At 40.2% G+C, this 27,621-nt stretch overlaps 1 protein-coding gene across 3 annotated transcripts in view; it reads left to right on the top strand.

The window, feature by feature from the left end:
• The window catches only part of PREX1 (phosphatidylinositol-3,4,5-trisphosphate dependent Rac exchange factor 1), a 118,852-nt gene that overhangs the window by 72,925 nt on the left and 18,306 nt on the right, over positions 1–27,621 (top strand). For 2 of the 3 annotated variants that reach the window (XM_039719264.1, XM_039719266.1), the window contains exons 11-25: positions 3,598–3,698; positions 4,942–5,045; positions 5,745–5,794; positions 9,854–9,929; positions 12,211–12,283; positions 13,588–13,730; positions 16,362–16,454; positions 18,572–18,720; positions 19,650–19,735; positions 21,246–21,382; positions 21,820–21,991; positions 23,212–23,399; positions 24,152–24,313; positions 24,896–25,106; positions 26,282–26,543. In XM_039719264.1, coding sequence (XP_039575198.1) covers positions 3,598–3,698; positions 4,942–5,045; positions 5,745–5,794; positions 9,854–9,929; positions 12,211–12,283; positions 13,588–13,730; positions 16,362–16,454; positions 18,572–18,720; positions 19,650–19,735; positions 21,246–21,382; positions 21,820–21,991; positions 23,212–23,399; positions 24,152–24,313; positions 24,896–25,106; positions 26,282–26,543 — 2,007 coding nt within the window. The remainder of the gene's footprint in view (positions 1–3,597; positions 3,699–4,941; positions 5,046–5,744; positions 5,795–9,853; positions 9,930–12,210; positions 12,284–13,587; positions 13,731–16,361; positions 16,455–18,571; positions 18,721–19,649; positions 19,736–21,245; positions 21,383–21,819; positions 21,992–23,211; positions 23,400–24,151; positions 24,314–24,895; positions 25,107–26,281; positions 26,544–27,621) is intronic. The other variant, XM_039719265.1, reaches the window with a different exon arrangement.

Genomic DNA, 27,621 nt, shown 5'->3' with positions numbered 1-27,621 from the left:
TTGATCTTGTTGCATTAAAACTGAAACTTTAGATCTGATAATTGGCAGTTCTTATTTTTCATGCTAAAAGAAGTACAAGGTCAGAAACACACCTTCTTCCATTGCTGTTATGTATGAGTCTATTGTGGGCTCCCTGATATTATGCTTAGTTTCAAGTCCTATCCAGGATTTCTTGTTAGTATTTTTCCTTTTGAAAAGTCTGTTTGCTTACAGTCTGTCCTGCTCAATGCCCTCAGTTTGCTTGCTGAGTTTGACAGCAGTTGCTTGCTGAGTTTGACAGCCACCTGACACTCCAGTAGTGAGGACTTGACCTACCTTTGCTAATGGCTAACTGAGCCCAGACTGAGATACCTCCAAGTATCCTGATCTCTTACAAAAGGATTCTTTCTCCTAATGATCTAGTTGTTTCCACAGCAAATAACTCTGCTGATATCTTTTCTGCATTCACTTGTTGGTATAGTCCTGGGAAACTCTGCTGAGTGCAGCTCACTCAGTACATTCCAGTCATGACTGGCAGATTTTGTATCATTTCCAGGGTTTTCCCTAAACAATGCTTATTGGCTGTGACCTGTTTATTTTTGCAGATACTCCTGCCTCTGGGAGTCACTGATGATTGTGCTGAGATGTATTTAGTGGTTCTTTGTTATATGCAGCTGAGAGCAACACAAAGGCCACAAAAATAATTTTTCTCTTGGTGTGTGAATATCAGCATCTCATAATTCAGGAGATAAAATGTTTCTTTGGGGAAAACAGCATGATCTAATCCAAATCTTTTTGGTGATATCATATACATTTATTTATAAGGCTGTTTATTGAACTTAACTTCAGCAACTGACTGGCTTGACTGGAAATCTATTTTCCTGATCACTCTTTGTGGCATTTAGGCAAGTAGCCGGTGATACAGTTGGAATGATGTGTGTTTGTGTCACTGTGTGTAAATGATATGCTGGCCGTGCTTCTTTTCAGCACTGCCAGACCTTGAGTGTGTAAGAGAGAGCATCTGCTAACCTCAGGAGATTTCAGCCATATGTGATCAGATTGTGCAGTCCTGGATGGGTTGGATTTTCCTGTGTATTTCTTGTGTAGAAACACAATTGTTCCAGGTCCTTTAATTTCCACGGTGTAGCTGGGAGATGGTGTCCTGACCTGGATGTCGGATGAGAACCGAGCATAACACTGGGAAGTGAGGGTACTCTCAGTTATCCTGGAGAGCTGCTTCAGACAGGATGAGGAAACAAATCAAGCTTTGCCATCCACTCTTAAGTTGACAACTTTTTAGAAACAGTCTAGCATATTCCTTAAGAACCCTTGGAATATTTTTGGATCATGCACTTTTCATGGCTTATAAAGCCTTCAAATCAAATGATTACTGATTTTGCTTCTGAATCAAATGTTATAGAAATCTTAAAGCAGCTCTTAAGAAAACCATCCCATGATTGGGAAGCTTCACAGCTGTGAGGGTAGCATTCAATTGTTTTCCTGTTTCAGCTCACCATATCAGTGTTACATTTACAATCCACATAAGCTCCAGAGACAGATCCAAATGAAAGAAGCAGGAGAGGTAAGAGGGTAGCTTCCACTGAAGTTTTAGGCAACCATTTAAGTGCTATAAAGTGCCATAGAACCATTGCTCTTGATGGGGAACTCCGGAGCAATGGGGCCTCTCCCTGGCGTGCTTCCCATGGGTGCAGTCCCTGGCAGCAGGTCTATGGTGGGGCCCTGCACAACAGGCCAGCCTTATGTCCTCAGTAGTGAGGGTGGAGGATCATTCTTACTTAGGAGATAGCCTGACTCATCACTATTCTCAGAATTCACAGAATGACCAGGTTGGAAGAGACCTTAAAGATCGTTGAGTCCCAGCACCTCAACTAAACCATGGCACCCAGTGTCACATCCAGTCTTCTTTTAAACACATCCAGGGGTGGTGACTCCACCACCTCCCTTGGCAGACCATTCCAGAATTTTATCACTCTTTCAGTGAAAAACTTTTTCCTAGTATCCAGCCTATATTTCCCTTGATGCAGCTTGAGACTGTGTCCTCTGGTTCTGTCAGTGCTGCCTGGTGAAAGAGACCAACCCCACCTGACCACAGCCACCTTTCAGGAAGCTGTAGAGAGTGATAAGGTCACCCCTGAGTCTTCTTTTCTCCCGGCTAAATACCCCCAGCTCCCTCAGTGGTTCCTCACAGGGTTCGTGTTCCCAACCCCTCTCCAGCCTCATTGCCTCCTCTGGATGCACTCAAGCATCTCAATGTCCTTCCCAAACTGAGGGGCCAGAACTGGACACAGCGCTCAAGGTGCGACCTCACCAGTGCCACTAATCTGGTTTTAGGGACTTCGCAAACCTCTACTGGTTTCCATGGGAATCTCCTGGCATAGTTGAATAGATTCTGCTGCTTTTTCTATACTATGACAGCTACAGAGTAGCCCCTCAGCAAACCAAAGTTTTGAGTCCTGAAATTGTTTTGTTATTCTAAAGGCAAAATGCAAATAATTCCTATAGCTTAGAGCAGTCAGTGCTGATAAATACAAAGAGATTAAAAATACGTGAGTTAAAGCCCACAGGTGGAGACATGGATACTGGCTTTGTTAAACAGCAACCTTCTGCACATTGGCAATCACCCAAGTGTTTTATTGAACTCACATTTCCCATAAGTTGCTCTACTTTCATATATTCCTTTTGTTCTTCTCCATGACTGTAACACATTTCTAGCATAATTGTTAATTAACCTGGCAAAGAGCTCAGTCCTCTGGGGCTCTGACAGAGCTGGATTCATCAGGCTTGCTATGGCTGCTTTTTTGCACTTCCTTTCTAATGAATAGCGTCCTACATATCTATCTGGTTTTTTGCTTTTATTCTGCCTATATGTGCAGCTCTGCCCCTCAACAGAGAGGTTTTGTTTAGTGCTGCATGAGCAGCAGATGAGACTTAGCATCTTCTGTGCATAAATTAGAAGCATGCTGTATGTAATCTGCCAGGCACCACCTCCTGAAAATGACCTTAACTTAACCTGTCAGTAGGACTCGTGCTATCTGTTACTGCTCTGTACTGCTTGAATTCAGTAGGTTGAGTCTTCTGTCCTAAGTCCTAATGTGATTGCATTAAAGCCAATCCAATTACACTGTGGAGCTGGGGACAGAAATCAGACCCAGTGAAGGAAGATAAGCATGTGTAATTAAGTCAAATCATGAACACTATTTGGATAGGTAACTTGGGAAGAAGTAGCTGGAAAGGGAGGATACCCTACTGTTGAACTTGGTTTAGGGTCCTCAGTTAATCTTGCTTGCTAGTATTTTCCCCCATGGATGTCTGGATCGCTCTATAAGGATTTGCATTATCCTTATAGATACAGCCACGTAGTCTTTCCTTTTGTGTGCACACTGTTAGCTTAGGGCAATGATGGGAAGAGGCTAAATCTTCTGCAGAGCATTTCCTCCAGGAATGCAGGAAATTAAGCCACTGGGTAGAGGTGCCATTGCTTAGAAGAGTTTTCACACTTGCTTCAAGGAGAGTCTGCTGTGGTTGGCTGATGACTCACAGAGGCAAGTGCCTGCTGCCACTTGGAGCTAACTGTGTGTGTTCTGCTCCCCTTTGCAGCGAGTTTGTATCCTGGCTCACTGAGATTGGAGAGATAAGCAAACCAGAGGAAGGGGTCAACCTGGGACAGGCACTATTGGAAAATGGAATTATTCATCATGGTGAGTGTGCCGTGTCATAAAAAGATATCAGATTTCAGTAATGCCCTGGAAATAAGGGTGGGAAACTTACTGAAGCTGTTCACATGATGTTCAAATACTTTCTGCTGCCATACCCATCAAATCCTCAAAATGTTTAGTGATTTTTGGGATTAATGACTGGGCAAATTTATGCCATGAAAAGAGATCATGTTTGGTATCCAGAAAATGTTTGTGTCTGCAGTTGCTTGATTTCTCTGCAACATATTTGTTGTGCATCCGAAATATTCAGGAGTGCTCCGGCACTGAGATCTGGTCGTGGTTTTGGGATGTTGGCAAAGGCAGGGAAGACTGCAGTGACTCAGCTACCCTACCTTACCTGTTCTCCAGATTTCCTCCTCCTCTTTATTGTTGGACCTGTCTTCCATTAAAACAGGGTGGGAACAATGGCATTTCTCTGCTACATACTGTAAAATCTACAGGATACTCTAGTACTGTGTTTTAATTTGCTCAGTTCTTGACACTTTTATTGACACTTAGAATTGCCACTTATTTTCTACTCAGTAAAACAAATTACTTCTACTAGTTACTAAACTACCATCTTCAGGATGAGGGTTTCCCACCTCTACCTTCTGTGGAAATAGTTTGCCTTGGAATAGAGACTGGATAAACCTACATGTGATTGGATGTAGACTTCAACCATCTTCTAGTCTGATGCATTGGATAAATCTGAATCTGAGTATGTTTTTAAACTATTTTCTGACTTTGGCCATTGCTTCTTTTGAAATGGCTCTTGATTACATTGATACATCTTTTGTCTCCTCACCTTTGAAGCCCATCAGCAGATAGCATTGCCTAATAAGATTTTAACTGTTGTACTGTGGAATGGCTTTTCTGGGTGAAAAAAAACCCAGTCTAATTTTTAGAAGGAACTCACTGGTAACTATAAGAACCTTGACAGAAGAATGCCTCTGGCAGCTGTAGTTCCTGCCACCAGCATGCTTCTGCTTTTGGAGTTGTAGGGTTTTGGGCAACTGCAAAAATGGCTGTAAGTGCTGTGATAACTATTGTAGGAATTTGCAACATTTTGTTCAAAACTCGTCAAGAAAGGTCAGATGTTCCCAATTCCCTTCACTAGGACTGTTTCCAAAGACTTACATAAACTGAATCTGATGTAAAATTTTCAAAAATCCAATTTTTACCAAATGGCCTATAAAGAACATGGTGGGGAAAAAAACCAATTTAAATTATCATGCTGACGTTTTAGTTTCAGATAAGCACCAGTTTAAGAATGAGCAGGTGATGTACAGATTTCGCTATGATGATGGAACATACAAGCCAAGAAGTGAATTGGAAGACATCGTGTCCAAGGTTTGTGTTATCATTCTTAGCTGGAACCTTGTGATTTGCATCAAGAAGTTTGCTCTCCCTCTGAATGTCATTGACCTGCTGTGTGGGAGATTGCCATTGCTGTTGATCTGTGTTGTATTGAGCTATCCATCCTAATGCCACAGGAGATATTCACATTAGGGAGAGGAAGCATAGTTTAGCAATGAACACCAATACAGTTGTGACTGCACCCGAGACTGCTGATTGCAATCCCAGTAGAGTAACAAAAGGTTTTAAAACAGTCGGTGGTAACATGTCTCCTGCAAATCTGGGCATTATGGTTCAGAGGGATAGAAGAGATCAATATTTAACTGTTCCTAATAAGTGTTAGTAAAATGAGTTCTGTTGATCCCATATTTGTCCACATACCTTTTAATAAATTTGATTTTTTTCTTATGGACATTGGTTAATGGGTTAATTGTGAGGAAGAATTAATGGAGAAAATGTTGGAATGGAGGTGATTAGAAGTGAAAAGAGATTTCTGGCTGTTGGAAGCCAGGAAGGAAGAAAAAATGTTTGACAGAGAGGCTAAAGGAACTGTTTTGAATATCAATCTTAATAAATAAATAAAAAATTCCAGCTGAGGAGAGACATCAGTGTCCAGGTTTTGTTAGCATTAGCTAGTCAGTGTTTCTTTGAAAAGGAAAAAGCTGTTAACACTCTGCATCTTCCATTCTTCAGGGGGTGAGGCTGTACTGCCGACTGCACTGCCTGTATACTCCAGTGGTCAAGTAAGCTCCCCGTCGTGATCCCTTTGTATTTATTATCTGGCTTTGTTAAAAGCATGACGCTACTATTGAAATCTTTCTTGTTTCTTACTATAAGCAATAATTTTCTGAATTTTCTTGGCTCTTCTGCTGCTCTTGCATCTCCACAGCTTAGATCTGTAGTTGCAGTGTTGCCGCTAGAGGGTGTTGGAACTGGGGATTCAGGGAGAGCGAGCAGCTGAGTATGGTTACAGTGGCTCTGATTCAGGGCAGATGTGGTGCCCCATGTGGTGGGGATTGTAGTTGCTGTATTATTTGGGTTATAGAAAATGTCAGCAGATGCTGAAGTGTTGTAAACAGATTCCAGTGTGGTTCTAGGATTCTGTCATTCAGAGCATCCTAAACAAACAAAAGCCAGTCTGAAGCAGAACAAAAGCTGAAGCTGTAATTTAAAGAAACCCTGAAAGTTTTGTGTGGAATCCTAAGAATCTGGTTCTGTATAAATTACTGCTGAAGAATTGAGATAGTCTGCAAGTGCTAGGTAACTGTTCCCAGAACCCAGGAGATGATGTTCAGATGTTGTTTACCTTACTGTGACATCAGATGAACATTTCTGGCCTATAATGGAAACCACCTTGAACTCTGTAGTTGTTCTACAACTGCATGGAAGATTAGGCATTTTCACTTAGGAGAACTTAATTTTTTTACAAATAAAAAACTGATGAGAAAAAAACCAAAAAACATCTAGTGGAGATGGCTGGATTCCCAAATTCAACAAAAGTGACCTCTTGTCCATGAATTGTACAACTGAATTTTCACTGGGAGATGCCACTGTCATGCTAAAAGGAGCTGCAATGATAGTTACAGTTTATAAGTAATAAATTTGCACCATTAGAACTCTGGGTTTTTTTCCCAGAATAACTGTTCTACTATGACACAGATTTCACTTAGCCCAAAAGGTGTGGAGAGAGCAGGAAAGCATGATGCTGCCAGTGGCAGACAAAATGATTCTGTAGATGCACATATGTATTTGCACGTAGACTTTTCATCCCTGAAGATGGCAATTCATATGCAGAGTAGAAATGATGGGAAGTGAAGTTCAAAAAATGTCCCTGACCTCAGGGTACCCACAAACTGAAGTGGATTTACTCTAATGCTTTAGGGAGTCAACAACGACAAAATAACTCCCACAGGCCCATCTTGTGGTATTTTGTCAATGTGCTATTTTTGTAATAGCTTCCCAGCTGGAGAAGCTATTAGGATAGCTTCTCATATCAGGATTGATCTGTGCTAGTGACATCATGAACACAAACTGTATATAATCAATGAAAGGTACCAGACTCTCCAAAGTTTTAGGATCCTTCTGAATGGATTTAATTCTCAGTATGTTTAGGCTCTTCTTCCTGCCTTTCTTTTCCTTCTTCCTTTTATAGCCATGTTAGAAAACCTAATCTCTCAGGCTGTCATTGTTTTGTCTTCTTATCATGAGTTTTTGCCTCTGACAAGCCTCACCTTAGCCTAAGGAAGATAGCTTTTGCCAAGTTTGTTGCCATTGCTCTGTGCTGTGCCTTTGGATCACTGCTGTATCTGGCATCTTAGGACTGCTGATCCCTTCACTCTAGCTGCCTTTTCTGGCACTACCTTCCTTCTAGAAAATTGGCAAAGCTGCTTGGAGTAGCAGATACATGTGCCACGGGGATCTGGAGGAATCACAAACTCAAAACTGTTTTATTGACAACCTCAGAGATACAATTCTACTTAGTTTTATTCCCTGGAAGCCTGGAGTTTCTAGTAGTCTTTGCCTTTATATTTTTCCTCAAGTAAAATCTTGACACCCTGTCACTTTGAGGGCAAGACGATGTACACCGCTGGAAACAAATCATGCTACTTTGGGGATTGAAGTATAAAAAGTAAAGCATTTTGAAAATTTTGAATGTATCTCTGATGTATTTCTGAGAAATTGTGAGGTGAGAGAACTTATTCCCACGTATGTATGTGATGGACAGTATGTCAGTGCATTGCTGGGCTAGACCCTGTGAGGATATTCTATTCCTCTAGTTTCTGTGAGGCAGCAAGGTTCTGCCAAATTTCTGTGGTTCCCACCTCTGTATTTGACTGTTCACCTGAGGCTCATGGTTCTGGATAACGTTCTGTGTTTCATGTTCTGCTCCTCTTCAGGGCAGATTGAAATGGGGAGAAAAGAGAGTGAATTAAAATTGATTCTGACCAGCACTGACCCGTAAGCAGGGAAAGACTGGGCCTTGGACCAAAATTGATAGCACCTTATCAAAACTGTCAGCATCTCCAGGAAAGATTTGAGAGTTACTTCTCGTCTGGAACTCCCTACTCATTAGTGCTCAATGTTTTTATGTTTTCATTTATTATGCTGACATTTCAAAAGTACATTTCCCCAGGATGAGAATGTGAGAGGGGAAATCTGCCCAGAAAACTCCTACAGATTTGTGCTGTGTTTAGCACATTACTGGGAGACAAGTTGAAAACTGTGCATAAGCACTATGAGGAAAGCTTTTTTCCTGGGGACACATTACTGGAAATGCTGTCATGTTTTGTTGGTTTTTTCCCAAGCTCTGAAAGTCCCACTTTTCTTTTCAATTTCTCACACCCTGCATTCTGCAAACACACAGACATTTCTGCTGCATTTATTTTCAACAGTCAGTCACAACATATTTATATCTGTAGATGATTAGTAAAAGGAACAGGTTTGGGTAGGACAGGTTTTAGATGGTGTTTGGATATTTGATTTTTAGGAAAAAGGCAGTATTGGATAGTGTGGTGCTAATGAAAGAGGCTGATGTGACAGAACTGAAGAATAAAGTCTTGTCTTGGCCTGCCTCATGGATCCATCCAGACTGTAAAACAGCCCCAGTGGCTGTGCTTCCTTCTACAGTCGTGCCAGTTGAGCTCAAGCTTCAAACACAAGGACCACCCCAAGGGTGAGAGAGGAATTAATTCTTCATATCCATTCAGGATTTGGCCTCTCTGCTGAGACTCTCAATGAGAGGGAGCCAATTAATGCAAATTAATTGTGGTAGTGTCTTTTGTGATGTGGAACTAGGAACTGGATCAAGACCATGAAACTTATTTCACATGGGCCAGTAAAAAGCCTTAAAATTGCTTTTATGATATTCCAAACTGGATTAAGTCCAGTGACCTTGGAGGTGAGAGGTGTTAGAGCCCAATGTCCTGAGCCACATATGCCTCTTGTATCTGTATCAAAATTCTTTAGAAATATTTCACAGAAGGCTAAAGCCATCAATTATCTCCATGGCTCTGAGAAGAGAAATTGAAGAAAACTGCAAAAAGCATCAAGTTACAGTATGGTTCCTTTTCCTTCTTGCAGGAACAGTGCTCTGCAAGGGCTGGTGCCAGTTGTGTTACAACAACTAAACACAACCCTTCCTATTTACAATGACTGAGATTATCTAATTCCATTAAGGAATACTGCATATTATATTTGTGTCTGGCTATTATGTGTTATTCTGCTAAAGGAAATGAAATCTGAACAAGTGTGGAAAATCTCTCTTGACAAAATAGACTAAAAGCTGCCTAATTCCATGAGCCTCACTAAAAGGAGGCACAGGGGGAATGTGTAGAGTCCCCGTCTATGAATGCATTAATAGATAAATGCTAGAGAAGAATTATTGAAGCTTATGGATGGTACTCGTACTGAGCCAAAAGATGTAAGCTGGACATCAATGGATTTTGGATGATTTCCAGCCAGAAAGTGTGATTTTTAGTGGGACTGCTGGTGGCAGTATTCTAACCTGAGTTACAGCAGCAGCTTAGGACATCTGTGAAAAGAATCTTCTGGCTGCCTCTGATGGGAATGTGAGCTCCCTGAAGATGGCTTGAAACAACATCTAGAGAAATTTTAAGTAACACTGCTTTGTGTTGATTTGAAGTATCTTCCTAATTGAAGCTGCTAGAGAAGTTTAAAACTTTATACAGAGAAAAGATGGCTGCTTATTAGTAGTAAGTCACAACAGTATATATATAGGTTTAGAATGTAAAAGATATGTATACCTTTTGGTCCTGAATTTCCCTGAATTCTTTCTTAATTAGAGACCGTGACTACCACCTAAAGACATACAAATCAGTAATCCCTGCAAGTAAACTAGTGGACTGGCTTATTGCACAGGTAAGAAAAGTTTTAAGATACTCTCTTTGCTAAGAAGCACTTCATAATCCTAAAACTTCCCTTTTACAATTTATCAGTGGAAAATTTAAAAGTGGTTTGGTTGCTGCTCTTACCTGTGTGTATCTGCTTTCTTTCCTCCTCCCAGGGAGCTGTAAACAGTCTTGGTCTGAGACCATCTTAATTTTGCTGGGTTTACACATCCCAAAGCAACCAACCACCATGATTAGGGCTTTAGACATCACATCATTACCAAAACTAGACAGCAACAATAATAATTGTAATGGTGGCAGTAGTAATAAGAGTAATAGAAATGTGCTCTGGACATGTTTCTTCACTATGGTACTGACTGCAAACTGTTTCTGTAATTCTGATGACTCAAATGGAGAGACTGTATGGAATAAACCTAAGTTAGCATGTCAAAACTAGTGTATCAAGTTTCACATCTAGTTTCTGTGTGAAAAGGTTGAGATGCATTTTGTCAAGATTGATCATTGTAAATGGCTCTATTTTCTGAAGATTTTCATTACTGCCCTTATTGTATTTGGAGAAATACCTACATAACATTTAGCAGTACTTCGTGAGCTGAAAGAATTAAAGCTATATTTTCTAATTAGAGAATGCTCTTTTGCTAGGGGAATGTTTTGACGCCAAGGTAACATCATCAGGAGTAGCCAAATCTAGTTTAGACCCTTCCTGTGCAAAGATTTTGTTGCCTAGGACAAACATAGACTGCTAAAGTTTTAAGATGGTAATATTAGAAGGTATTTCTCCTCCAGTTTATTTACAGCTGAAAGAATAAATTGGGATTTTTAAATCCCAGTCTCTGTAAAATAAACTACCCATTTATCCTATAAAATAACACAATGTGAGCGTTGAGCAGTCTCATGACAGGATGTTGAAAATGAGAGAAGACTTGTGAAGACTTGAAATTAGTTCATAATAAAAGTTAAACTTTTGGTTTCTTAAAGCTGTTTTCTTGGCTTTCCTTGTGTGATGACATGGTCATGCAATTATTTCAGAACTGCCTTGATGCCTTTTCTACCAAGATAACAGTATTTAGTTCTTAATTTGTAAATGTTGTGTCTGTTCTGCTCTCAACCTCTTCAACAAAAGCTAGTATGCTGTGGATTGGCCAGAGCTGATCCCGTCTTTAAATAATGCTGATACACCACAGTGATGGGCTTTGCCAGCATTTGCTTGGCAAATAACTACTGCTCTCCTTGGTGGTATTTGAAGTTGGACTAATGTTCTGCTGGCAAGATCAGAGGGTGCTTGAAGCACTTTGTTTTTGCTTAAAACAAAGTCGGTACACTACGCTACGGCTGCTGTGAGAGCTTTTGGGTATCTAGTTCTTCAGGTGGAGGGGAGAAAAGGTGTAAGTAATACTTGTGTAGGACACAGCTTCTTGTTAAATAGGACTGAAAGTAATACACTGAAATTGCTTCTGTTGCCAAAGCAGCAGGTGCCCTCCCTGCTGGAATGAGCTGAGGAGCTGCTCTCACTGAGATAGCAGACACCAGCTTCCCCTGTGTCCCTTTGCTCATCTCACATCAAGGGACCAGTGTTGACAATCTTTGTAAGACTAGTAGTGCCTTCTGATTTTTAGCAGCACTATTTAAAACTTACTTGTCTGCCTAAAAAGTGCAACCAAGTTTGTAAAGTCTTCACTTGTGGCTGCAAATTAGCAGATATATTGAGAAAACTAGGCATTTCTAGGTATTTAACTGACTTGTAGATATAAAGCTTTAGGCTGCTATTTCAGGGAAGTCTGTAAATTTACAAGTCACCTTTGATACCTGTTTTGAATGACTACACTCAAGGCTTCAGGTGGTGAGAAACAGAAGCCTTTGTAATCTGCTGTGTAAGCAAACTGCCACTGTAGTTTTAACCTGTCTGACCTGTAGAGTTCACATACTTAGCTTTTTCTCCCTTGAGCTGAATATGAATAGGATCTCTCAGCTTCAAAGGAGGAGTTTTATTGTCTGTGACTAATGGGTCCTGAAGTCCAACACTCTGATTTCAAATAAAATGTCTTCACATTGAGATAATATGGTGTCTTTCCCCAGTGCCGGTCCTTGATCCTCTGGTTCCTGTAGGAGGGAGAGATGCTGTCTGGAGGAATGAAAAGTGTTTGGGCAATGGGATACCTGTTTTAATGGCTTATTATTGTTCCCTACGCAGATCATCCTGCTAATTTCAGAGCTGCAAGCTCTGGTGGGGAAGAGGGAATAAATTGTCTTAGAAAATGGCCTGAGGTGTAACGGTAGTCTCGTTTTTCTAGGGAGACTGTCAGACTCGGGAGGAAGCTGTCGCACTGGGCGTGGGACTCTGCAATAACGGCTTCATGCATCATGGTAATGCATCAATTTTGCTTTCCCCAGCAAATGAGATGAGCTCTTATTTCAGTCAGATTAGCTATTCTGGACTGTGTCATACATGCTGTGTACAAAATTTGCAGGCATTCCTACACATCCTTCTAGAACACAGTCCTCGAGCTAATACATGGTAAAGCCTGGTGCCTTCCCAAAGGAAGCCACTTGCTGATAGTTATGGGTAGCACTGAAGGGATTAGACAAGCTAGAAGGAGCGTGTTTTTTCACTGCATCTCTTCCAGAGCCATGTGAGCAATGCACAAGCCAAGTGCTGTCCTGAAATATCACCAAAAAATACCAGCTTTTAAGTAAAATTGCCTAGTTCTTGCCTCTTGGATAACAAACACATTCCTCAGTGCTGAGGCATCCAAATCTGAAGTGCCAAATTGCCAAGTTAGACCTCATCCATCCTCAAACAGGGGAAGTAAACAAATCACATCTGTATCAGTATGAAATAGAACATACAAGTCCTAAGAGTAAACATATTTTGTCAAATGAAACATGCAGTTTTAGTCATAGAAAACATTTGCTCACTGTATTTTGAATAGTGTTTCTGAGAGCAGATTATTGTAAATAACTAATGGAGAACTTTCTTACTTTAAAAATTTACTTTAAAAATTAAAATTCATTTTTAGTTAATGTAAGAATAGTTGTTTTTAAAAGAATTTGGTCTGTTCTGAGCCCATGCAAACTTATGGCATTTATTGCCATTTATTGTCAAGGAAGGCCTTTGCATAAGTACATGTTGAATGTAGGAGTTGCTCATCACTTGATGCTTTTATTTGAAGGCCCCACGTCTCGTATTTGAAAAACTAGTAAGGAACTTTTTCATGTCTTCTAGAATTTTGTAGATGTCATTTCCTTCTCAGTTATTTTTTTTTTAGTTGAGCCTTCATCTATGTGGACACCTTACATGCTTTAGCAGCCCCTTTACCCCTCTGTGCTCCTTTTATAGTTTTCTTATATTCATTTGGATGTAGGAAAGGAGCATGAGGTTTTGAGTAGCATCTTCCTTCCAAGAAGATCTTTTGGATTTTATATAAATTCTGCATGCCAGGGAGGTCACATCATGTCATGAGCTACTATGCACTGTGAAGAAAATTCTTGTCCTAAATACAGAATTAGCTTAAAAATACAGAGCTGAGGAACTGACTGATAGAGATTCATCTGGTCTGTGTTCTGTAAAGATGGGGGAAATATTTAGAATTACCTTTAACTTTCTTCTCTGTTTCTCTCTTTTTTTGGTCCATGTAAATGAATGTATGTATTTCATTTATAATTTCCAGTCCTGGAGAAAAGTGAATTTAAGGATGAATCCTTATATTTCCGCTTTTATGCTGATGAGGAGATGGAGGGTACCAGTTCCAAGAGCAAACAATTACGTAATGACTTCAAACTCGTGGAAAATATCCTGGGAAAGAATCTTCTGGTAAGAAATATGTGAATGTATAAACCTTGATGTTTCTGCTAAAATGGTATTGTTTTATAATAGAGCAGAATAATGAAAGAGTAGAATTAAAATGGGCAGTTGCATGTGTAGCTAGGTTTTTCTTCACTGCATAAATGCTACTAATTCTTGATCTGCTTTGCTTTATACCTCCAACTTCTGTACCTCTGACTTTTCAGTTAGGCAGACTGCATAATTTACTCTAGGAGCACTGGAAATCCTTACATTGGAGGCCCCTTTCTGGAGCTTGTGACCATGCTGCTGTATTGGGAGTTTTGGATGCACAGTTCACACAGGTGCAAATGCATGGAAGTGCCCACCTGTTTCCAATGCATGGCTCAAGCCCTTTCTATTCCCAAGAAACCCTTGCAAGAGTGTAAGGGAGCTGGGAGCTGGATATGTTTTAGCAGGTATCACAGGGTGGACATGGTGGAGGAAAAAGTACTCTACTCTCTTGGAAGAGATCTGCCATCAAGTGTAAGCCCAGTTTGAATTCAAACATGCTTATATGTGGGATGAATTTAGATGCAAGTTAAAAAGACTGATAAAAACTCAGATATTTCAGGGCATCATTCTCTAAGCCATATGAATGCTGCTGTTGTAGTCCTGAAGTGCATCACTCACCCTCTGTCAAAATGCAGTCCTGTCTCAAACAGAAAACAAATGAAGAGCACATGATGAGGGAAAATCTCCTACTTAGAGGGCACAGATTTGTGTCAAATCTGTAGTAGTCATGCTTAAGTCATGAGCTGCTTTCTTTTGCATGCATAAATTAACAGTTACTTGAGTGAAGGGACTTGTGAAGACCCTGCAAAAGCAGTACAGTAAATTCATCACACTTATCCACGAAACAATTGTGCCTGACTTCTGCTTTATCCTGTGTTTAGCAGTTAGGAGCAGCTGTAATCCTGAGGCTTTGCTATCTGTGGAACATCACTGCTTGCCTCTACACTCATGATAGGGCATTAATCTTTCCCATCCTCTGATTCCCACCACAGGAGGTTTATTGGAATTTCCTCAGCACTGGCTTTTGAAATATGCTTTCCTACTGCCACAAAATCTTAGTTGTTTAGTGGATAAGTTTCCCCATCCCCTTAATCTAAGTTTGCTCTATCACAGGAGAGTTTGCCTTTGAAAACAAAACAACAGAAACCTTGGCAAATACTTGTTAAAAATGCCAAGGAACAAAGTCTGGAAAAACATGATTCAAACAAGATCTAGTTCCAGTCTTTTCACTTTCTTGTGCATCCTCTAATGTGAACATCACCTGATAAGGACTTTTCCCCAGATATTTTGTTATACATTATTTTAACTTGACTGTATGGCTCCTGCAGGACAGAATTGTTCTGGTTCTTGACTTCCCCCCCCCCCCCCCCCCCCCCCCCACCCCCCAAGGTGATTTTCTATAAAAGGACATTTATAATCTGATGGAATTGACTTTAAGGGGAAAAGGACAGTATTTTAGAATAGTACAAAAATCATCAGAAGCAAGGAAACAATTCTAAGTAACTTGTTTTCCCCCATGGCATGCTAGGTTGACTAGCTTTATTTTTCTTCAGTTCTGTTTTATCAGATGGCTCTCAAATATATAATGTTTACTCAAATGCAAGTTATTTATCAGTTAGATTTTCCACTTGTCCATTTATCAGTGGCTAGGCTTGGTTTATTTTTCTGTAATGTGAAGTGAGTTGTTAAGCTTTTTCCTTATTGTTAATAAACCACTAGAAAAGGATGAATGAAATGTATATTTGTCATTATTGATATGATTTTAAAGAATATGTATAAGGTGAGCCTGTGTGACCTCAGTGCAAACAAGAGGAAGCAGAAATTCAGGAGCAAGAATAATGAAGGCTTCTGTCTACCATGTAAGGTACAAACTGAGCACAAGGTATGGAGTTGCTGTTTTTTCCCTTACACAAAGCCTATGTGCCTGTCTCTAGAGGAAGGACTTACGGATGCCAGGAATTGTCCTCTCATTAGATAGAATTTCAGCCATCAGACTGCTATTATGCTGTAGAATTATGTAGTGTGTAGTTAGATCTATGAAAGGTAGGCCTGAGATCTGCAATTTGTGTGAAACTGGTAGCTGAGAAGCACTCAGATCTTCATTATCAGGTAGGTGGGATGTATTCTGAAAAATAAACAAATGACTTCACTCAATCTGTAGTACATTCACCAGTGGAAAATACTGAATAATGACGAATTCTGTAATACAAAAGTGAAAGATCTATTGAAGGATGAAGGGCTACGAGTTAAAAGTCAAATCCAGTTTCTAAAAGAAGAGTTGATGAACCACTGCAAAAAACTCTCAAGGGTGGGAACAGATTCTTCACTTCTTAAAGACTGCAGATCATACCTGAGTAACTCTGTAAAATCTCCTTTAATATATATTAAGGGCTCAATGCAGAAACAACTAAGATGAAACTTTATGGCTCATGTTTTGTAGGCAGTCAGACCAAATGATCTGGTAGTCCCTTTCCATCTTAAGACAGAAGTCCAGATAGGTTGTGGCTTGCAATGAAAAGTCTAATTTCTCATCTCCAGTCTTCACCTTTTCTGTGAACTCTGTATTTATGAAGCATAAATATGTGTAAATATTGTGCTCTGTTTAAGATTTTACCAGAAGAGGATGACTATGGATTTGACATAGAAGAAAAGAACAAAGCAATTGTGGTGAAGTCAGTTCGACGAGAGTCTTCTGCCGAGGTAGGACCTCACATTCGTATTTTGGTATCTAAGAATGTTTCAATACTTAGAAAAGTTACAAACCATCCTTTTAAAATCTGTTTCCTTTAAAGGCAGCTAATAGAAGATGGCTGTCTTCTACAATTCCTGGTAATAAGCTGTTTCTGTAAATTGATAAGTGTTTTGGCATTACTGGAGGACTTGAATTATTGGTAAGTGATAGGATGAGAGCAGTATCTGTGTGATGATAGCTTACCTCAGGTTCCTTAGCAACTTTAATTTAAGGAGGGAAGGAAAGTAGTAATCTTTTGGGATAGCAAAGATGTTAATGGGGAAACGGGTTTATGTGAATGAAAACTATTTTTAGATATGTGTTTTTCCCTTAAAAAGCATGTAGTAATTTCTCTCTATGATATTTTTAGGAGTTCTACAGAATATATTAGCTTCGTTTCTTTGAAGCACATAGATGGCCCAAATGTCTTAGGAAATGAGTATTGCTTAATCACCCACTTAGCCCTACAGAATTCTTATGTGGATCACACAGTGTGATCTTCCATTTACCAAAGTAAGGCACAGATACATTGCTGAAGGTAGGAGAGGACTAAATGACTTGTCAAGGGTTTCACAGTAAATAGTGGCACACCGGACAGAGTTTCTAATTAAAAGCCCTGGACAACTACTGCAGAATTTTTGAATGTCAGCATTAAAATTTGTTGGTTACTCCTTTGCATTACATATAACTCCTGGAAGACTTGCGTAATGGAAATAGCTGAAGTGGACAGATTGGTTTTAGCAAGTCGAAAATGTCACACGGGAAGGAATTTTGAACTGAAGTTGAGTGTTAGAATGAAATTATTTCAGTATTCCTGATTCTCTTTTGGTTTATGGTCACCAAAGAAACCAAACCTATGCTTTATCTAGTGCTCAAAATCAACATAGGTTGGCCAAAAATGTTATTAATCTAAACGTAAGCTATGAATTATTGCCTGCCGGATAATCCTCTGCCCTTTTTTTGGCTGGAAGCTTGGGGAATAGCCTGCAGATCTGTTGTGTTTGAGGAAAACGGCAGCACACCTTTTTCTAAGGAATCTTTTTCTTGATCTTTCAAGATAATCTTTGACCATGAGCCCACCTTTTGAACTTGATCTAATAATACTAGTCCAGCAAAGAACTAAATCTGCATCTTCCTGAGCCAGAGTCTATGTGAGAGTAGTGCTGTGTGGACCTCCTTTTTCAAGTCAAGAAACTTGTCAATGGATTCCAGGCAGAACAGGAAAGGGTTTGCCACATTTAGAAGGAAACTCAACTGCTGAACCTTGAAGGTATATGAAGTAATTATAATCTGGAAGGTTTAATAATTTTTTAGTGGTTGGTTCCTTGATATCTAACACCTAGTCCAAATGTTGCTATGTTGCATTTTAACTGGTAGAGATCATCAAGGGGTATGTTTGAGGCTATTGTCCGGTGGGCACAGTAGGGGATCTCAGTCTTGTCATTGCATCTGTGGTCATTGCGAAATAACTAAAGTTAGGTGCAAAACCTAGGGATTAAAGACAAAATCTAATGTTTTTTTAGGCTATAAAGCTTAAAATGAATAAGCTCACTTAAAGCAGAGACAGTTCGTATCACCACTTCAAACCAGGTTGCATTTACTGACGTGACTGGATATAGGTTGGTTACTCAAGGCTGATGGCTGAAAATTGTCCACAGCTCCTGTGCCCAAGGTGTGGGAAGTCACACTTCTGCGTCTCACTGGATATCACAGCCAGTCTATTATGGGGCCCTAGCTTTCAGTTGTGTCCCCCAATCCCTTGGTTTTTTTATAATCTCCTATTTTAATAGTCCCTTTAAAATTTGTAGCAGAAAAGTAGTAAGATTTATCCATTGCAAACGGAGATGCATCTGTAGAGTGGTATATTTCTAAGGATATTGGCAAAATATTTTTGTTTTCTGTAAGTGCAGAAAATTTTAAGGGAGAGTGGCAAATGACTTGATGAGCCAACACTATTTATAGGGTCTTCCAAGTGAAAGTAATTCAAGAAATGTCCATAAGTAGGGAACAGTTGAACATTGAAGCCTGAGCTTTCAGAGTTGCTGCCAGTGATCCAAAGCGCTCAGTGGTATTTGTTCCTTTGCAGATGGCTGGCCTGCAAGCAGGAAGAAAAATCTATTCCATCAATGAGGATTTAGTATTCCTACGCCCGTTTGCTGAAGTGGAAACCATCTTATCCCAGTCCTTCTGCTCACGAAGGCCACTTAGGCTTCTGGTAGCCACCAAATCAAAGGAGTAAGTGCCAAGATGGGCAGAGAGAAAAGATTATTGAGAAATGTCAGTTACTAATTAGTACTTCTACAGTTGTAGTGAAACCTGTGTAAACACTTTGCTGTGCAGAAGCCACTCAATAGGAAAACATGACAGAAATGAGAGGTACAAGAGTCATGGCTTGTTTTTAGTGATGACCCTTGGGCTGCTAGGAGAGGTTGGCATGTCTTCTCCTTATACTGCAGCTGACTTTTGGCTTCCTTGTCTACAAACAAAATTGAATTGCAAGGATTGTCATTTTTTCTCAGGTGTGAAGCTCCTCATACTCTATTTTGTGTATAGGAAAACAATTTCCACTCATTGGAGCTAGGCTTATTTTTGGATGACTCTAACAATATCAGCCCTTACAGTTTTTCAGTCTGTTAGTGTTTCTTATAATGAGAGTTGGCCCTCTTAGTGTCTTGTGTATTGTTAGATTCTGTATTCCCAGAATGTGCCTGAATAGAACTCAATGTCTCAGTGAACATTTGTTGCTGAATTCTAGTCCAGAATGTCTTGTTCAGTCTGTTTTGGTTTTTTATTTAATTTTTAGTGGGAAAAAAATACCTCTGCTGATATAGGTCAGCACAGCTGCACTGAAGTTTGTGCAGAAATGGAAGTGAATATAAATGCCTTAGAAAGTTTCTATCAAATGTTTATTCACTTATAAATGTAAAAATTAAGAAATCTCAAATTTTAATTAACAAGTAGAATCTCCCATCTGCCTTGGAGATTCAAGATGGAGTATATTCCTTCAGGTCTGTTTATTTTTTATTTATTTGTAAACACTATGGATGCTTACTTTCATCCAAACCCAGTTGTGAATGCTAAGGAAAGATGCTGTTAAGAACTGCCCAGAACTCTGGCAGCCTAAATTAAAACCATACTTTCTCTTCTCCATTATTTATCTGCAGGATTATTAAAATCCCAGATTGTCCTGAAGCACTTTGCTTTCAGATCCGGGGAGCAGCACCACCATATGTTCACGCAGTAGGAAGAGGTAAGTAGAAACTCTGTGGTACAGTAAAGTTGGGAGTACAGCTGAATAGATAGACGTGTGCATATAAAGTGTGTGTATGTATGTGTGTATATATATATATATATATTTTTCAACAAATATCCAGGTTTCATTGTCTACCTTGTTCTGTACAAATTCTGATACGTTTGGTGACCATAGTGACAGGAATCTGTGACAGACAAAATCACACTCATATAACCATAGAACAGTGTGAGATTTCCTGCCTCAAACTGCTTATCACCTAAATAGATTCTAAGACAAACAGTATCATTCTTATGAATGTTGGGTCTCTAATCCCATCAACACAATACAAGGAATAATTTAACTCCACAGTAGAAGAAACTTGAATGCTGCAATGCACAGTACCATGGACTCTCTAGAAGGCATTATCACTTTAGCTCTTGCAAGCTGGGAATGGACTTGCTTAGTGACCTTGAGGCTACTAAGGTAAAGCTTAACAGCCACAGGGGGAAAAAACCCTTAAAACTGAGATGGTTGAGAAAAAGTTAAAGGCGTCATGCTGTCTGTTGCTTCCTCAATATTTTTACCTGTAGTCATCCACAATTTGGGTCTGGGTTCTGAAGGTGCTGTAGGAACAGCAGGTTAGTAGACAAGTCATAACATCACAAAGTATGACATAAGACTTGAAGACTACTTCTCCCTTTACACAGGCATGTATTACTACAAATTGCCAGTGTAAGGCAGAGGCAAACTGCTCGCCTTGATATTTTAAAAATGAGAAAACACAAGTTGACAGAGATATTTACTACTTCTGTGCCTGACATATTTAACTGAGCTACAAGCAAAGCATAGATTTACCTTTATGTTAAGCAGATGCAGAAAATACAACCTTTTAGACATACACCAGTCTTCAGAACAAATGTGTGTCTCCAGCTGAGTGCAGTTAGCTTAGGCAGTGCCCACAGATGGTGTTCCCAGGGACTTGCATTTATTACACCATTTTATAGCAGCACCTACAACCGCTTTTTCACTGTTTGGAGTGCAAGCTGGAAGTTGCAGCTAGGAAGATTATCCTTTTCTGGGATTTTGCCTGGAAAAGACAAGTTACATTTGACATCATAGTCTTTTTGTGTAGCAAATTGTGTAACATGCAAGTGTTCTGTCTTCCCAGGTGCAAGAGGCTGGAACAAATACAACAGTTTGTACTTAAGCAAGACTGCAGCTAATGTAACCATAAGGCTAAAAGAGAACCATATAAGAATCCCAAACAGTTTCCCACAGAAATGTCCATTTCTAGCATGAATGCAATTAGATCTAGGAGATTGCTGTTTTTCCCAGCACCGCTGAAAACATGAAGGATAGACACATTATGTTATCCTTACACAACAAAGCTTTCTGAGTAGTAGCAAAGGCATGACAGGTCTGACCCAGCTCTTACTTTTTCTAACTAGAAAGCTTTTGCAAACTTTCCAGTATTCTCGTGCATAGGCAGGTGGCATTTCTGTTTAACTTCTCTCCTGTTATTTTTCAGGTTCTGAGGCTGCAGCCGTAGGCCTTCATCCAGGGCAATGTATTTTGAAAGTTAATGGGAATAATGCAACACATGGAAATTACAAGGAAGTTCTGGAACACTTCACAGCCTATAGGACCAGACAGCAGGAAGCACTGGTATGAATGCACAACCTCAAAGAAAGTACATTAATTCTTGCCTTTCTTCTGCCCTCCTCTAGTCCTGTGTTTTTATGCTCACTAAATATTCAGAAAAAGAACAACTACACGTTTGTTATGACTCATTTGCTTTTATGCCAGGGTCCTGCTATCACTGAGGGGACCTGATTCCATTTGCCCATAGTTGCAAAACACCTACAAATAATATGAAAGCCATTTCATGCATACAGTACTGAAAATTGTTACTAACCATGGAAGTTTACCCAGCTATTGATCTAAATTTTATGTTCTCTGAAGTTCAGAGAAAAACTGGGGTAATGTTGGTATTTCAGCCTACTTAGAAGATACAGAATTGATTGCTAGATTCACCTCTGTAGTCCAGATATTTGGAGATTGGGCATTTTGAGGTCCTAGCTGAAGCCTATATCTCTTGAAAGGGATTGTACCAGTGGGTGTACAGAACACATGAAGATGCTGAAGAGGACAGAGTTCAGCAAGCAGCATCCCCTGCATGTTTGAGTGGCAGTCGCCTGGGCTCCAGCAGAGACAACTCTGCACTAGAAGGACATGCAGAATTGGAAGCCCTTCAAAGCAGCCAACAGGAATCAGGTAAAGATTCTCATGGGGGAAGAAAACCTAGGGACAATTCAGGGGCTTTCAGAAGGAAAACCGCAGTAGAAATGTAAAGAATAAATATTATTGTAGAATATCTTATGTCTTAGCAAAGCTTTGTAATTGAATGAGGTCTGCCAGAGGACATATTTCTTTGCTACAGTTTATTCAGGGGAATAAAATATTGAGATGCACATAGAAATCATGTCCCTATGACTCTGTCTTCTCTACAAGACAGCCAGTTATGGGAATTAAAAGATTCAGCATTTTTAGAATCCTTTGGTAGCCCCTGCAAACCATGCATTTATGGGCAGTAACTGATGGAGAGGGAACGTTTGCAAGTAACTCCACCTAGAATAATCTGTATTTTCTGTTATTTTTGATTAAAGATTAGGATGTTTAATTACTTTGATCTGGAGCAAATCTTGAAGGCATGTTGCCACTGTTTCAGGAAAAGGTGTGGGTGTATTTCCTTCAACTTCTGAAAGCATAGCTCAAAAAACAGGTCTGCTTTCATGTTGAGGGCTTATTCAGAAAAGTAGATGTTAAAGGAGACTACTAAAGCAAAATATAATCCAAAGGACTGAGCCTGGACTCTCTGAATGGCATTGGCAACTTCTCCAGGAACAGATGCACGTCTGTGTGGATCCCATGCAAGGTCTGGTGATGCTGGTAATTTCACGGTCTCAGAGTGTTCCAGCAGTGGAACAGCTGGAGCACCCTGATAGAAGTGTGTGAGCAACTTCCCTGGCAAATCTCAATTTTACTGTAACTTGATTGTGGTCTCTAGTGACAATAGAACTGCTTTGTGTAAAAAATGTTTTCTCCTCACCACATCCCTGCCTTACATCCCAGTCTTCCAGAGAGTTATTGCAGGCAACAGGACTCAGAGATTAACATACTTCCTTTTCCTTATAAGCTTCTGCTAGGATCCGTGAACAGAACTAAAAGTAGTGTCCTGAGCGTGGATATGTGCACACATACATGGAAGAACATCAGAATGGGGATTGGAGCATGTGTAAAACCCTGTCACTGGCCAACAGCAAATGTCTTCCTAAGAATATTCTCAGTCTCCAGCAGCACATAGTTCAAGACATTCTTTGAGCCAAAGGTTGTGTCTCTGCATTCAATATTCTTCTCAGCAGGTTTCTCTTGCCTGGGCAGGCCTGTGTTCACATGTACTGCCAGACACCTCTAATGACTTACTTTGATTCCAGCCCAGACACCACAGACTGTTATTTCTCCACTGGTCATTGGTGAAGAAACCCCTCTCATCAGCCTGACTGTGGATAACACCCACCTGGAGCACGGAGTGGTATATGAATATGTTAGCAGTGCAGGAATCAAATCCTTTGTCCTGGAGAAAATTGTGGAACCGAAAGGTTGCTTCATTCTCACTGCAAAGGTACTGAAAACCATACATGATCAGCTTTTGCCTAAACAGAATGGGAAACCAATAATATTGCTTATTATTGGCTGCTGTGGGCTTGGCTCTTCAGTTGAGTTTGACATTGGTCTTCTCAGCTCTTCTTAGAGTTTTGTTCATTGGATTGAGTTACAATAGCTTGTTTGGTATGAGTAATCAGCAAGTGCTTCCAGGACTTCAGCTGTTGAGGGACATGGAGGGGAGCCCTCAGATGTGGAATTCTTGCTTTTGTCTGCCTGGTAACATACACTCTGTTGATATTTAAGATTAATCTTTTCAGGCAGGAATTTGCTTTACCTTGCAAGAAAATCAAGCAACTTTTTCCCACCTGAGGGGCTGCATGGGTTGCTACAGGAATTGAGTAGAACTGCTGCTTTTGGAAATCAGCAGAGAGTGCTGAGTGGCTTGGTTATCTCTGGCACAAATGAGCTAATAGTGAATGCTTGTCACATCCCAGTAATGTTATTGTTATGTCCCATGGAAGCATGCTAGAGCAGGTAACTTGGACAGTGGGTATTTTGATCCACTTCTGTAATTCTAAACATTTTTAAGGAATGTTAGATGACTCTGACGATTAGACACATTAGTGGTTCTCAGGCAGCAATAAAGGCAGCTTGTTCTGGAGGCTGCTTTATTCAACCATGGGGCTTTGCCTCTCTCTGAATGGAAGAAAACTATATTTTCTCTCCTTGCCAGGACCCATACCATTGACATCCTGTCTTTTTGTTTAGATTTTAGAGGCCTTTGCTGCAGAGGACAGTCATTTCGTAAGGAACTGTGAAAGACTCATATCCCTAAGTAGTGCTGTGGCCACCATGCCCCAGTATGAATTCCGGCAAATCTGTGACACTAAGCTGGAAAGCATTAGCAGGAGGCTAGCGAGCTACCAAGAGGTAAAACACTACTAGTTATTGACGAAGTCTTGAGAGAATAGTTCATTATGTTAAGTGGGTCTTAGTATTCTTTATTAATGAATCCAAACTGTTTCTGAGGTGGGTATCCTGGAGGCATGAGAACAGCTCTGCAAGTTACGGAAATTGCAAGTTTTGAGTGAAAATACTTTGTCTGTAAATCACTCCTTTCTGCTTGTCAGAGCTAAGACATTATTAAGTGGGTTAAGACATATTATTGCAGGTTAATTTCCACTGTATTAATGAATAAATATGAGAACAAATTGATGCATGTCTTATTTAACATGAATGTAACTACAGTGTATCATGGTGTAAACAAACAAAGTGTATGTGCTTTTTTTGTGCAGTTACCTGAGCTGCTTGAAAAGAGAGTGCTGGGAGGTATAGCTAATTACTTTCCTTTGTTGTTTTATGAGCTTTTTTAAAAACGTGTTATTCCAGCTGCAGCAGAAATCTGAATTCCTGGATTTCTGGAATAAGAGGCAGGAAGAGAAAAGAATTGTCTGTATTGCTTCAAAATTTTTTTGAAGGTGCAGTAGCACACACCTACTTTATTTCTCCCAGTTTGCAGATGAATTGAAAACAAAGGTGAGCCCAGCCTTCAAACAAGCCGTTATGGAACCTCATTCCCTCAACAGCATGGATTTCTGCCCCACCAACTGCCATATTAACCTCATGGAGGTATCATACCCCAAAAACACTACCTCAGCAGGGAGATCGTTCAGTATTCGCATTGGACGGAAACCTTCTATTATTGGTCTTGATCCAGAGCAAGGTGATAATTAACTTCCAAGTCATACTGTTTTGATCTGTATAAAAGGCTGTGGTTTTCCACTGCTCATCAAGGTCAAATAGAAGTTCCAAGGAAACATAGTCTTTTCAGTACCTTTTTTTCCTCCTTAAAATTTTATAGTTAAATGGCAGCCTTCTTGTATTGTGAAAAAGTAATGGCTTCAAGCATAGAGGGGCTTCAGGTGCCATGTTTTTGCTAGATGAACTGTTTGGGCATGATCTCACATGGCCAGGGTGCTGTTGCCCTTAGAAGAGGTGACTTGCTGACTAAAAGGGAGCAGGGGCTGATGGCAATGCTAGTGCTTCATTCAGGGGGAAAACTGAAGTCAATCACATTGTAGTGCTGCTTTCTCCTCTCATTACTAAGAAAATTCCATGCACTCGTGTTGAAAGTCTGTACCATGTCAGGAGATCTGTTTTCTGATAAATTGCTGCCATGCAGCATTTCTCCTACAATCTGGTTATTTGAGTTCCAACCTTTTTTTATCATGATCTGACTTAGCATGCTTCTGATTCATTGCCTTGTGAAGGTCAGAGTGCAGAAATGTTTGGAAGAGGGAAATATAGACTAACCAACTTTCTGAACGATGGCATTGACTGTTCAGATTGAGTTTTATAAAGGACTCCTGCTTGCCTGGGCAGTAGAATTTTTAATGTGAGCTAAGATAGGTAGCAAAGTACTGCATCAAAACTGTCAGCAATTCTAAATGAAAAATAATTAATCTTCTGTAAGGACAGAGACAGAATATATATCTATATATTATATCTATGTGTATGTGTAAGTGTAAATGTCTGTAGAGCTTGAATAATAGCATGGACTGATTCCTGAGAACTCAAATTCATTAACTTTTCAATGAATGCTTTTAGAGCGCTTCTAAGTTTTCGGTATGAGTGTACATGTGGACATAGGTCTTTTCTTCCATAATCTAGCCAGTTTCTGAACTGCAGTAAATTCAAAATACCTAGTTAGCATGACAGGAAAAAAAGCCCAACTTCTTTGGATATTTTTCCAGAATGATTTTGTCATATAATGGAATTATATAAAACAGTTCTGTGACATTTTAGTTTTTGCTGTCAGAACTTATCCTAAATGATTATCACTGGGATGGAGTGGAGAAAATAATGAGAGACATACTAACTAGATCCTTTAATGTTTAGTAGGTACCTTAAATCCAGTCTCATATACTCAGCATTGCATCACCACTATGGCTGCGCCATCTTGGAGATGTCCAGCCCCAGAAGATGGAGATCCTGATGGTAGCTTTGGCCAGCAGAATGGAGGAACAATTTGGGAAGAAAGGGGACTCAGTTTTCTGCTGAAACAGGAAGATTGGGAGATGCAGGACTCCTACTTGCATCTTTTTAACAAACTAGACATTGCAGTGAAGGAAATGAAGCAGTATGTCATTCAGATAAATAAGTGAGTACAAAATCCTGTATGCACTGGGGAAAGAAATCCTTATAATATTGAGGCAGTAACCTCCGAAAACACATTGTGCTGTTGGCCCCAGCTGTCAGCCTCTTCATACCTGCCCTTGCATGACAAGTCCTCGCTGGTTATGTCAAATGTACTCCTGGGTAGATCCACTGGTGGTTGTATTATTGTCTTTTGCTTCTAAAAGTCTACTTGAATTTGACAGCCACTCTTTTGCTTACTGTATATTCCAAAATAAGAATCTATTTGTTCTCAAGGGCCCTTGAGATTTTGTCTGTCATAAGGCAGAAATAAGGGTTGAAATAAAGACAGTTCAACAGCTGAAGCAAAAGCTGCACACAAACAAAGCAAAACCAGGGATTCATTCACTGCTTCCTGTGGGCAGGCAGGTGTTCAGCCACCTTCAGGAGAGTAGGGTCCCATCCTGTGCAATGGTGACTTGGGAAGACAAACACCATCACTCCAAATAGCCCCTCTTTCCTCCTTTTCCACCCACTTTATATGCTGAGCATGGTGTCACATGATCTGGAATATCCCTTGGGTCAGTTGGGGTCACCTGTCCTGGCTGTGTCTCCTCCCAGTCTCCCACACACCCCAGCCCCCTCCTCAGTGTGGCTCTACGAAGGGCAGAAAAGGCCTTGGTTCTGTGTTAGCTCAGGAGTAACAAGACCATCTCTGTATTATCAGCTTTATGTTCAGCACAAATCCACAACAGTCCCATACCAGCCAATGGGAAAAAAAAAATTAATTACTATATCCCTGCCAAAAGGAGCACATGACCAAAACTTCACCCAAGTGGAAAGCACGTGGGGGCTTGGTTTCAGCATGTATACAGAAGGGTAGTGGCTGCTGGGTAGAGCCAGTGAGCTGAGGAGGAGAAATCCAGTGCCTTGGGGGAAGAAAGTGAGGACTTTCAGGCCACCATGGTTACAGTGATTAAGTTACACCTTATAGAAGTAGAGTACCTGTGGAAATAGGACCTTCTTGGTACTGGGATTCATGGGAATCTCCTGGAGTTTAACAAGACCAAGTGCAAGGTGCTGCACCTACTCGGGACAGGCTG

Source organism: Passer montanus, unplaced genomic scaffold (genome assembly GCF_014805655.1).
Source record: "Passer montanus isolate IOZ18808 unplaced genomic scaffold, ASM1480565v1 scaffold41, whole genome shotgun sequence".
Taxonomy (NCBI): Eukaryota; Metazoa; Chordata; class Aves; order Passeriformes; family Passeridae; genus Passer; species Passer montanus.
Note: the sequence above shows the minus strand (reverse complement) of the source record. Positions and strands in the feature narration are given on the sequence as shown.